Source organism: Anopheles merus, chromosome 2L (assembly GCF_017562075.2).
Source record: "Anopheles merus strain MAF chromosome 2L, AmerM5.1, whole genome shotgun sequence".
In the NCBI taxonomy this organism is placed as follows: domain Eukaryota; kingdom Metazoa; phylum Arthropoda; class Insecta; order Diptera; family Culicidae; genus Anopheles; species Anopheles merus.
The window spans coordinates 38,645,260-38,658,681 of record NC_054083.1 but is presented as its reverse complement, the minus strand read 5'-3'; the positions used below and the strand labels follow the sequence as shown (position 1 = coordinate 38,658,681).

The window sequence follows — 13,422 nt, the reverse complement described above, 5'->3', positions numbered from 1 at the left end:
TTTACGTACAAGCCTCCGTAGTTGAAGTCAGTTATCTGCTGTTAAGGTCCCTTTAGACCTTGCAGGGAATTGAACGTGAATTTGTGTTTTTTTATTGTTGTTGCATAATTGTTGTTTATTTCATTTAATATTTATCATAATACGGCTTATCGCACTCCAAAAGAAAGACTGTTAAATTCCCCAACTATCTAGACTATAACAAATATTCAGTTAATAAATTAAATGCATTTCCTTGTGACTCCCCGCTGACCATTATTTTTTCACCGTGAACAAAGCAGAGAGTCACAAAGGAATGCATTTAATTTATTAATTCAATTTTTTTTAAAGTCTAGATAGTAAGTGAATTGGATATCTTTCCTTTTGGTGTACAATAAGTCAAGTTTTGATATTTTTTTTGAAAGTATAGCTGTACAACACAAAATTTCACGTTTTATTTCACTGAGGCTCTAACGCGAGATTTATCTAAGGTTTACCGGTGCTATTCTTCACGAGTTCAGTAGCTTTTTTATTTTTTTTAAATAAATGATGATCTCTTACCCCAACACAGATTTGAGAAGGACGAAAGTATCTATAAGATAATTCTACTCTAATAGTTGTAATGAAATTAAAAAAAAACGAGAGTAAGTGACTTCGGAAAACTCTCAGAGAAATCGTCCGAGTCATACACACACCCAAGATGACCTACATAGTTTCATTAAGAAAAAACGGGTCATACTCCATCGAATACAATGGTATTCCCTAGCATCCTTTACGCAGTTCGCCAAGAACCAATAAATGGATCCGGCGCACCACTTATCAGGATACAACTGCGACATACATATGGCCAGAATACTTACCAGTAATACCCTAGCCTAAACTTTCTATTTCAATCGAGTTGATGATGTTCTGAAGGACATTTCAAGACACTTTTCTGGCTGGTTTAGAGACGTACTCGAAACAATCAAGCATGATGGTGTTACTGATGTCATTTAGTGTGTTGCGCATATAACAATTAATTATTGCATATTTAAACTAATGGTAGTTCCAACAGGATAACAATTCGAAATACTTTAATGTCAACGTGATTAAATACACTTATTTGATAACCACACTCCAGTTATCATTGTTTCATAATCACAAATAAACACTATTTTAAACAAGACAATGAAAAAGCTGTACTTACTTGACACTCGTAGGTACCGTGATCTCGGCGCTGCACAAACTTGATCTGTAGCGTCCACGTGTTGGAGCCGGGCGTGTGCAGAATCGCGAACCGTTCGTCGTTCGTGTACATCTGGGCGCCGGACGACAGGATGTGCCAATCCCGCCGTCTGATCCATGAAATTTGATTCTGCTCGCAATGCACACCGCGGGACGACCCCATTAATCAGCGAGTAATTCGATGTGTTCATCGGTCGGTCAGATTTCCACGCAAGGTCATGTAAATGGGAAACCCGGAGAGAGAGAGAGTATGAAGAAATAGTACAAAAATACAAACAACATTAAAATGCGTGTCGAGTAAAGAATAGAAAAAAAAGAGAGCAACCACCGCCCGCCGATGAACCGTGTGATCGACGAGCGGTGATAAATCTTGATAGCATTTAGCAAATAATACCGCAAAAGCGGAAGCGTGGCTCACCAGCCAGTGGTTCGCCCACAGTGTTTACGATAAGTTGCCCTGAAAAACGATGCCATTTTCTGCCACCAATTACCACAGAGCCCGAAAGCGGCGAAGGTAGGCGGCACGGCCGGATATGCCGCCACAGCCACCAAGCTTCAGGAAAAGGAAAAAGCAGCCGAGAAAAAAAGGGGTGGACACAACGCACCAAGTGAGACGTGCTGGAATATATTATCTACACCAACATCATAAAAGTACGTCCAAGAAGCGAAAAAAAAAGAAAAACCGCCTCAACAAACTTCCGCCATTTCCCAAAAGGGGAATTCCTGGTTTTCGTTTCAGCAACACACCGCGCTCAATATGCTGGTTCGGGGCACCGTTGGTGGTGGAGCATGCCGATAAGACACTCCACCGGGTGGGATGGAACCGAATGCTAAAGAAAAGATTCCGATCGCAAAGGCGGCAGGGCACGGAATAGAGTTAAAAATGAGGGATGAATATGAATGAGTTGCTGTGCCGAACTTGCCGAACTTCCTTTTGTTCTGCTTCCGTTTTCAGCAACCGGCTATCGGATCGGATGGAACAGCCCAGTCACGCGGGGCGGACCGGTGCCGCCCAAAATCAACCAAACACATTCAACCGGTATACAAAGGCTTGCCGGTGCGAGGATGATATATTTGTAGAATTTTATGTTTGTTTGGGAAAAGTCTGTTTTGTTGGTTTTGTGTGTTTTTTTCTAGAAGCGGGAGCTTATAAACTTGAGTGAGAGTTTTGAGACGCAATATTTCATCTCTTTTGTCTTCTTTGAGAGTGTAAGATGATGAAATTTCGATGTATAAAGTAAATTGTAGCGCTGAGGTCCTGAGGTCAACCTCAAACAAATAAGGCTCACATTTTCAACTAAAAACACAACAATTATCACAAGAGTGTTTATCCCCTTCAAGAGGTCCCTCACTCAGCGGTTCAACATTTCCTGGAAAATGAAATCAATAGTTGGCTGCTTTAAAATACACATTGAATCTGAGTGCCCCACATTCTACCCATTTGCGATACGTTAGAGTAAACACGAGCGTTTGATAGCAAACGAAAAACAAAAAAAAAGAGGTAAAATCTTCAAAATAAACTCCCCATAAATGTAAACATTTGCTCCCAGGAGCGTAGGCCGAGAGCATTCTATTCCATAAATAATACATCGAAAACATCATCGTTACGGCCAACCCATGTACAAGCATAAATTGTTCGGATTTTCATCACCCTTCAGCCGGCGAGCCGATGCTTGATGCTTTTTATTTTTGCCACAAAAGCTCCTGTGAGTGGAGTGAAATCGGTTAAAAAGCAAAAAAGGGGTTGCGTACTTTTGCACCTATTTTTGTTTGGGGAATTCATCTTCTCGGAGAGCAGAAACACTTCCACACGTTTGACGCAATTTTTGGTGCGTGCAAAAGGTTGACTGATATCCATCATCTTACGCGCAAGCTGAATGCCAGCAAACCAACACCCAATCAAGCTTCATCTTGCTAGGCTTGCTGGTAGACTGGGTGGCTGGCCGTGAAGCGTAGGTTCCGTTGGGAAGGCATGTGAATTGTTTCAACAAAAACGTGCTCCAATATCTCATCAGCTGGTGGGGTTTTGCTTATTTTTTTCATTTTTTTGCTGGGTTTTTTTCTCTCTCGATTGCCTCCGAAAAGAAGGCTCTATCGATTTGATTTTCTCTTTGTCTTGTTTTGTTTTGATTATTTGCTGTTTCCCCCCCTAATGCTGTGTACTTCTGTTTGCCTATTCCATCCATCGTTCATGACGGATAACAATCAATGCATTTGGCGGAAAATAAATATCGCTATCGAATGGGGAAGGAAATAAATCTCGCCTCACTGTTGATTGTCGGCGCTCTCTCCTAGTTTTGTTTGGTTCACGTTTCGTTGATTGTTAGCTTTGGTTCAGGTTTCGCCGATGTGTTTTTCATTTATTTATTTCACTGAGATCGTTTTAAACGATGCCTCAAGTGTTTCCTGCTCCTGCTCCATTAGCCTAGAGATGCTGTTGTACATTTGTTCATAATACGTGGGATTATAGTTCCATATAATCTGGTTAAATAAATTATTACTTAAAATATTATAAAAAAAACTTTTTTCAATTCTTCATGAAAATATCGATTTTTCCATCATTTTCTTTTTGCTGTAAACCTTCACTGTTGAGCTAAAATTCAATCAAAATAAACTCTCGCTAGTGGAGCGAGACAGATAAAGAAACGCTACTAAAAATTGCACTGATTTATAGCTACACGTTCACTTCCAAACGCGCAGCTCCCGGAGCCAGTTGTAGACGGCAGTCAGCGCTTTGACTGGTGGAAAAATTTGATCCATTTTTTTGTACTTTCCCAAGATGGGCGGTTTCCTGTTACGCTGCCAGGTTTCCCGTCCTACCGTTCACCACTTGAAGCGGTGTTTCGGCTTCCTGCTGCTAAATTGCTAGCCCGAAGGCTGTCTGTTCCCACCCCGCAACGGATCCCCGCGTTTCAGTTTTTGGCAGTTTGTTGGCTTCTTCTGGCCCAGCGTTTGCGAAACATCATTCACTCGCCCCATTCTTCAAAGCTAAAAGCTCTTTCATCGTGCTATCCGCTCGTTACTGCTGCCTGCCGGCTGCTTGGTATTAGCAGCGTAAAGGCGAAGGCGTTGACGAAAAGGGAAAAAGAAGAAGGAACAAACACAGGCACACATACACACAACGCGGCAACGAACCCGATGCAGCATCCTGTTTTGGTCGGGAACATCACAGCTCTTTGCGAGTCAACGCGTGCTTAATGTTCTATTTTATCGCCAATCATTTTTCCTAATGGTGGGCACAGCACCAAGCTGCTGCTGCTTTGCCGGGCGGAGCATCAGCTGGTATGCTTTAGCCATTGGCTGACGAGCTCGTTTTATCCTTTTTTGCTTCTCTCTGTTCTCGTGCTATCGTTCTCGCCAATATTTCTGTACGCTAACCGAAACAATAATCCAGGCTCAAGTTCCTCAAGCCTCAAACAAGGATAAAACAATCGCGACACAGCCACTTGGAACGGCGTCGTCCATCAGCAAACGATCTATTTACAAAAGGGAAGGGATGGAGCGGCTGACGTCCGGAGCGAAATGCGTGCCTACTCCGAGGGCATAGAAAGAAGTTTTTACCTCCCCACAGCGAGTCTGCCAGCAGTGTCTGCCTTAATCAAATCAACATTCAATTCCTGCTGCGCCTGCAGCACATCCCGGCACAGCGCGTTGACAATCGAATATGATAAACAGTGCGCCCATTTGCAGCCCCAGCCCAGGGTTTGCGGGGCACAAAATGGGAAGATTTATGGCACAATATTGAAGTGTTATTACCAGTAATTCGAGTGGTTCAGTGGCAGAGAGCGAGAGGAAGCGGAGGGAAAGGTTCTGTGCGTAGTAGCTTATTGATTGCTTGGTCGACTAATTTTATGTCGCAAACTTTTAACGATCCTCGGCCGCTCCCCCGATCGCCCTTTGCACCGTTTGCCAATCGAGTTTTGGGGCAGTAAAAGGCAGGGCACAGCACAAGAGGGAAGCATTAAAAAGAGAGGATGCGTTTAATCGCAATCGCAGCTGTAGCAACAGTTCGTAGCGGGCAAGTAGCTAAGCGATGGTGGTGTGAAGATTTTAAGTCTTTATTACAAACTAAAATCTATCACTTGGGTGGAGGAGCTGTTTGCACAACAATGTATGAGCTGTGTCAGCGTTTTGGGAGCGATGTTTGTAGTGTAAAATGGCTTTATGACACTTAATAGCTTTATGATAACGATTGATAGGAGCCTCATGGAATGCTATGTGCACATGATCGCAAATTTATGACACATCACGTTCTATCGTCACAACAAATAATAATCACTAGTTGCGGTTAGAAATAGTAATATAATCTTTGAAGTTAATTTACCTTGTTATCTGATTGTAAATTTAATATTTTTGTGAATTCTTTGGGCTGTTTTTTTTCATTGGCACCATAAATGTGTTATGGATGAAATGTGTTTTATTCGAATAACATAGCACCTAAACAATTAGCGTTATGCTTCAAATTCCGGACATTTGGCTTGTTTTTATTGAATATCTTTATATCTAGTCCCTGACCATGCCACTTTTTAATTTTATATAATGGCCATGATGTGCTAGAATATATTAAAAATGTGACTGACCCCATAGAAGGCCCTGATGCCACAGTAAATAATTATTTTCTGTCGGTCAGTTCACCACTAGAGGTTTTTTTTAGCAATTTCGCTTCAAACCCACACCAGTGTTATCTCTTCGATAATTCCTATTCATCGCGTCCACGTGCATTGAAATACATTGGAATCCATTGTGGAAGTAGTTGTCAGCGTGAAAACATTAATGTTTTATTATATTGTTTAATTGCATAAAAATGTTTACTGGCAGTGATAATGTCAAGAACAAAGATTCAGTGATAATAATAGTAAAACAACGATATTTTATGATAGATGTTTCCAATGTCTTAATAGCTGTACAGGAAAGATCTTCAAATCGCGCAACAGTACTTCGGTTCAATGCAAGAGGAAAACCGCACCAAAACCCTATTGTCAGTAAGACCGTCGTGTTGTCGACCCACGAAGACAATGACCCTCAGATTTTGTTTTCCGGACGTAAATATTAGTTAAAAACAAAAAAGGTGTAGTGTGTGTGTTGATATGAAGATTATAAATGAAATTTTGAGGCTGTCCGGAATATGAATCAAAACGTCCGTATTTTGAAACATGAGCTTGAAACTGTTCGGAAAATGAATCAAAATATTGTTGGAGTTTTATGAGTTTTTGCAGTGTTTCGAGAAAAAAAAATTGGAAATATTTTTTTTCTCAATTGTTTGCTTCAGTAAAATGAGTGATTCTGGAGTATTACGGATTAGATATGAATTGGTGAAAAATTATTACAAGTCAAAAATGCCTTAAGTGTCCATATTTCGAAGAAGCAACGATTTACGAACGGACAATTTCATGCAAACAACACAAACAGACATTCAAGGTCACCAAAATGTTAAAGTTCATGGCAATGCTTGCGTTGCAATGCTTCACCGTCACGTGACGAGTTCGGGTAAACCCATCGCCATCGTTGGGCCCATCAGAACAGACGCAAACCCACGTACCCGGTTGACAATAAAATCTCCTAACCGTCATGAGTCATGGCGCCCCCTTTTTCCTTTCATCCTTCAGCAGCGGAGCGGAAACACCCGCATACGTAGTGGAACGTTCAGGCTCACGCTTCCCCCGCTCCCTGTTTTTTTTACAATGCACATATGCCCAGAACGACCCGTTCCCGTGCGAACCCACCCACACCCATCCACCACTGTCACCGAGCAAAAACAAAACCAGCCGCACTCGATCACCCCGCACACACACACAAAGGCGAACACAAAGCAGATGCATTACGGTCGGCGAACAATGGAGAGCCCCTGCCACCCCGAGCAGTACTGGGTTCAGGGCGGAGAGAACAAAAAGATGAACTAAAGAAATGCTATCACCTACAGGACGGTTCAATAGCTGGGGCTGGGGAGCCAGGGCATCTCATAAATAATCACTAACGTATGCAAACTTTGTATTTGTGAGGCGCTCTCGTTCTTGCCGCCCTGAAGGGAGGGGATGGCATTTTTGGGCAGGGCGGCGTAGAGTCCACGAACCCATTGCCATTGAAAATCTGTTTGCCCAAATGGGTGAGCGCAAAAAAGCAGGGGAAGGAGCATACAAATTATTTCTTCTTTTACAAGTCTTCCCCACACCCGTGCCCAACCCGGGGCACGGGCGGAAACTGCACAACAGCAAATCATTCAACTGCTAACTGCTAGCCCCACACGGTAGCGCCCACCTTCTCAGCAAATAAGTTATCATGCACATTAAGATAAATTATTACCCCAGCAGGCGTTTGTTTCACTTGCATTTGCCACACTGTCGTTGCAAGGGTTTTTGCTGTGTTTTGTGCCCTCTGTGCGCAAGGTTGTAAATGCATAGGTTAGTATTTCATCGGGGCATTTTTTGCATATGCCCCTACCAAACTCATGAACTCGCACGCTTTGCACACTGCCCAAAACCTTAGCCACCGCACACCATTGGTTTGGGGTGAGTGTGTATATTTTTGAACAGAAAATTGTTCAGCCTTTTCCAGGAAAAACCAGGCCAACGGATCATCCCGGCTCACCCCAAACCAGCACCGGATCAACCGTAACGGTATTGAATTGCATTCTTCTAATCCGTCCGGAGCCGAGGCCCTGCTCCGCAATGGCTGGATTTTTCAGCAGAATAAATGTTTACCCTGCCGTACCGGGCGGCCTGACCGAGGAACAGGAATTTGGACTTTTTTTGTTGCGATTTTTGTTTTGCATTATGGTTGGCATTGTTTTGTGCTGGGAAATTATTCCAGGTTTTCCAAACCCGGGTACCGAATTGTTTGTCGGTACCACAAACGGAGTTCTGCCCGCGTACCGTAGTTGCTCAACGTGTATATTCTTTCCCTTGTTGAATTTCTGCTCCGCTCGTCTAGAAAGATTAAGGCTGCAACTGAGGCTTTTTGGTACGGTCGTTTTTTTCCTTCAAAAATCGACCTGGTTTGCTTCTAAATTTGTTCGAAAAATACACACACACACACACGCTGAAACGCCGGTAGGCCGGTAATGTGTTTTTCTTTGCCGCAAAAGATAGGCGCAAACTGGGCGTGCCGGCACAGGCGCTAGCCTAATGAGGATTAGCGCTACCCAGATACTGCAGTGAAATCGTTGGCCCTCGATGGTCGTAAATAATCGCCATAAATCAATGGAACAAAGCTGGCCGCGTTGCAGGGCAAAGTGGTTCCATTTTTGGAAGAGAAAGAGACCGAACGAGGATAAAAAGGAAACAAAAACTTCCATTAGGACACAACACAAAATGCAACAAACTCGACAGAATGCTTTGTAAAATGAGAAGCCCAGTGCATTGTTTGACCCTATCATTTCATTGATGGTTTTCGTGGCAACTGTTATTACGTTTTGGCATTGGGCGCGAGCTTTTAATTGGCCCCATGCTCACGTTAAACTATGGAAACACACAATTAAGCGGTTCATTACACGTGGGCCGAAAGGAAGTGTGTAAGTGGTACATACAAAACAGCAACAAACAATAACGAACGTACACGGGAGGGAGTTTTTTTTTTGGTTCTTTCCAGCTCACCAAACCCGATGAATTGTAGCGTGTTGTTCAAGGTTCAAAGAGCTTTCGTTTTGTTCCCGATCCCGTTTACAAAAGGAGCTGAGCAAAATGGAAAAAAGTGTGTGTGTGAACCGTATGTAACCGGCTAGCCGTTAATTAAAATAAATGCATAATGGGTGCGTAACGAGGGCCGAACATGATGCAACCATGTTGGAGGTGACCTTTTTGTTTGAAATTAAATGTCTCATTCAGGGCAGTCGAGGGTACGCGGGTTGAATGTCTTCGTTTTTGTTTTGTTCGATATAAAATATGTGCAAAAATTTGTGACGCCTTTGATGTGCTTTTTCCATTGATATTGGATATCGATTGTAACAAATGGTATTATGCAAGATAAAATGGCATTCGTAGCAGGGCAACAGGTCGTTAAGTGAATTAAATAGTAAAAAAAAATACAAACATATTTTTAAAAGGTGGATAAGGATGATGAGTGATGCTTATAGGTGACATAAAACTAACTTATAACAAGGAAAACAATTGTTAAAACGTGTAATAAATGAATTAATCCAATCGAATGATCTACAGATTCAACCATTTTCCTATTAGATATTGTTTGTTTTTGCGAATGCATCACAACGCAGCGATGCAATCACAAGGATCGTCCACTGTATGGAGGATACTTTATAATTAAATGTTTTTTTTAGTGTGCGAACGGTGAGAAGGAAATGCAAATCAAACACTTAGACAAACCCAATTTACACCCACTCTGTCCACGCCGGCCACTTTGCACACCAGGAACGCGACTCCACCGAGCTGGACGGTTGTGTTGTGCGCCATCACCTGTAAGAAAAGATGGTAAAGAAGAAAAAAACAGTAAGTACTTTATTGTTGTTGTTGTTGTACATAACAAGACGGGAAGTAAAGAAACTTTTTAGAATAGAATAAAGCCCACTCAAATTAAATTACATCCACGTACACGTGGCCACCCGTTTGGACGATGCGGAACTGGGGCGGGAACTTTCTTATAAATACAAATAATCATCATTTATCTTCGTGATTGATGAGTGCGAGGTTTGTGCTAATCTTTCCACTTCCACTCATCAAAGAGTGTGAACGGACAACCGGGACAGTTGGATGGAGCGATGCGATCGCTCGTTTTTGCGATGCTTTTCGATGCGATGTTATAATAAATTAGTGTAACCGGAGCCGCTGGTTTCTCGTGGCGGTAAATAGACAGCGAAGTTTTGCCTATCCTTCATCCACAAGTTAGATGAATTAGATTAAGGAATAATTGTCGTAAACTTTCAACGGTGTGCATGAGATGGCTAGAAATCATTGACGTCATCTATCATGAAAAACGTTAAATTATGGCTGAAAATTGATAAAATTGCTGTCATACAAGCAAACGTGAAACATCCTTGAAGTTCTGAGTTTAAAGAAAGCAAATACGTATTTGTAATATGTTTTGTTGTAAATTTTAAAGCTAATGCCATCACGTGAGCATGGCTGATCCTAGCTTTAATATGAAAATATCATAATTTGCACGAGTAAACCCAACCAAAGCCACCACCTGCAACCTCAGGTGCGCAACCGTGTGCGGTACCGAAGTCAGCCAGGCCCCAACAATGCTTCCGCACTTGGCAGTTGAAGCGCGTACGTAATAATATGCAAATAGAGGCACGGGGACATAAAAATCTACTCTGAAAATTTGTGCCGAACGAAAAACCGATCCCTGGCATGAACCGTTCAACGCCCGACATGGGCGCAGCGTAGGTGCAGCGTCTTGACGACGTAAACGACCCATAAAGTATACGGCTGCCTGCATAATGCCGCGCGGGAGTAAAATGGTCACCGTAAAAGTGGCTGAACTCGTCTATGTATTTGTGTGTGTGAACATGTGTATGGATTGGTGTGTGTGTGTGTGTGTGTGTGAGTTTTCCATTTCGGATAGCATTTCCATTCCGTTGCCGCAGTCAATATTTGTCAAATGTTTGTGAAAGATTTATTTCCTGCTCCTGTTTCTGCTTCATTCCACGCGCGTGTTGGTGTATAAATAATATTTCACCAGCTTTTCCCCCCTGTGCGCCCTGCACCGCCCTGCCTCGGTGGAGTAACTTTCCATTTTTTTGTTCCTCCTTTAGCCGGTTTGGATCTTATCGAAGCCGAGGTAAAGCAGGTGGATAACCGATTTTGGTTTTGCAAACGTGTCCTTAGCGGGTAAGCGGGAGGGTGCTAAGGGATGGGAAGCTTCGTTTGCAACGTTACGGTGGCACACATACACGCACATACAGGCGCATTACTTCCGGCAAGCTCGACGTTCGTTACGGGGTGTTGCTGCTAGACGGGAAATGCAAATTTAAGAACGTTCTGTCAGCTTGGCAGGATTTGCGTGCATCGTTGCTGGATTTTAAGTGAAGCAAATCACGAAAAGGAGAACTTAACACTGCCGACAAAGTTGTAAAAAGTAAGACACAAAGTAACGATATCAAATGTCTTGAAACTTGTTTTCTTCTTATTGCAAAAATAACCATGATTGATTGATAATTCTGAAAGATGAACTCAATTATTCTAGGTTGGCAATGATTTAGGAGTCTTTTTTTATGAAACGATAGTAATATTAAATAGTTTGAAATAATAAAACCCATAAAATTACGCCCAATTAACTCAGATACTGTTTCGAGAATAGTTTCCAAAGCGTCCAAATTCAATGGAATAAACTTGCATGATACACATGACATCAAATTTGCCCCATTCATTGCGTTTAAGTTCTAACAACTGGACATTAGGATCATATATTTTCATACAATCTGTTCACGAGATTATGCCAAGCATTGAGACACACCCAACAGCCAATAAAAATGGCCCCAAAATACGTACGAAAAAAAAAACGGACACGTGACTAATGAAAAACGAAACAATGGCAATGTCGGCAATCATCAAACGATCTGGACCTGCACCTCGAACCGACTGTGCAAGGGCGACAGTTCATTTATCAACAATTTAATAAAGCATATCAATTTAACCGGTGTCACGAACAGTCCCATTCGCTTGGTTTGCCCTGTCCGAAGGCTAGCTAATCGTTGCCCGGTCACTGTTCACCCTCCAGTTTGTCGCTGCACCGTTGATGGTGGTGCTTTCGTGGAAAATAAATGTTTCATTTTTTTCACATTTACCATTTGCCACTCAGTGAGCAGTGCGAAAAAGGCGAGTGAAAGGTTTTTCATTTTAAACTAGATGAAAAAAGTGCCCCCCCCCCCCAGTTCATGAGGGTTATGATATGTGATATTGTCGCCCAGAGAAGTACAATTATGAACCGTGCGAGCGATAATATCATTCCCAGCGGCAATGGGACCAATGATTTATATGGTGTTTTTTTTCTGTGTGTGAGTGCTTGCTTTAAATGTGTTTCATTCTGAACTCTTTTTGTATGATGTTTGAAAATTGCCTTTTTTGAATGTGCAGAACCGTTAGTACAGGCGACATTACTAAATCATTGTGCTGCACAGAGAGAATAAAACATATTTTCCGATGCACTTTAAAAATAAAAATTACAATTTATGTCAGCATGAATGTCGATATTTAAATTAAATTGATTTCAAAGTTCATTTTGGGAAGGGTATTTGATATTATTTTATTATGTACAAACTGGGAATATGATTCAAAACAGATGCATGAAACATGTCTATAAAAGCCATCAGATTTTAATTGGATTGCAAATACAATTGGAATAATAACAGTTCCAACAGTTTTACGCACACAATCCTAAACATAAGTCTCCCACGATGCACTGCAAAGCCTTGTTTATTTGGTTCAATCTTCTGATCGTAACCATGACGGACGAGTCCTAGCATCATTTGAATGGAACTTACGGTGACACATTTACATCTCAGATACGATGACCATCCGGTGTTGTTTTTTCTCTTCTTCGCTGCACTCGCTCAACCGTCTAACATAACAACTCGCTCCAACGAACTGTCAGGACCATAACTCACCGGAAACTGGAGCTCAAAATGTGACCAGACGTCCACCGGTATCATCGGCCTATCACATTTAGTCCGGACACTAGCAAACGGACGAGCGACAGGCAGTTTTTATGCTGGATCGTACGGTTTCGGTCAGGTCCGATTGGGCCGCCTAACTTTGCCGCTCGTTATGCTGGCTTTACGACGTTTGATGGGTGTGCATGGGAATCTTCCCCCCCCCTCCCCGCACACATCGGTAGATAAACAACCAGTGCCAGGCGGCCTGGGGGACGAGATTATTCCCTAGCACTGCACCACCGTGTTCCCTCTCGAGCACGAGTGAGAAGAGGCTGTGATGCGTGGGCTTAGGCCGTGTTTTTGAAAGTCATAAAACGGTTATAATTTTATTAGCACATCTTCGCTTTCGCTCTAAGCTTGGACCCGACCAGGCAACGGACATCGTCCGGATCGTTCCCGGGGCAGCTCGAATGATCGCATCTGTTTTGAGCTGGGGATAATTTTTCTCCAGTCGTTTCTTCTAATCCGGCACCACTGGCATGGCGTACGCAGCCGTAGAGCACACGCTGTGAGAAGTTAATTTTTCACCACTCAACCACTGCGGGTGGGTGGACATTTTACGGACAGGATGATGTATAACCAACCGTACGGCCTACCATGGCCTGAAAGGAAACGGT

General features: G+C 42.6%; 1 protein-coding gene across 7 annotated transcripts in view; it reads right to left on the bottom strand.

Moving 5' to 3' along the window:
* The window catches only part of LOC121591716 (zwei Ig domain protein zig-8), a 207,823-nt gene that overhangs the window by 84,338 nt on the left and 110,063 nt on the right, over nt 1–13,422 (bottom strand). For 6 of the 7 annotated variants that reach the window (XM_041912557.1, XM_041912559.1, XM_041912556.1 and 3 more), the window contains 2 exons: nt 9,516–9,605; nt 1,163–1,330 (listed from right to left, as the gene is read on the bottom strand). In XM_041912557.1, the coding sequence (XP_041768491.1) occupies nt 1,163–1,330; nt 9,516–9,605 (258 nt within the window). The remainder of the gene's footprint in view (nt 1–1,162; nt 1,331–9,515; nt 9,606–13,422) is intronic. The other variant, XM_041912562.1, reaches the window with a different exon arrangement.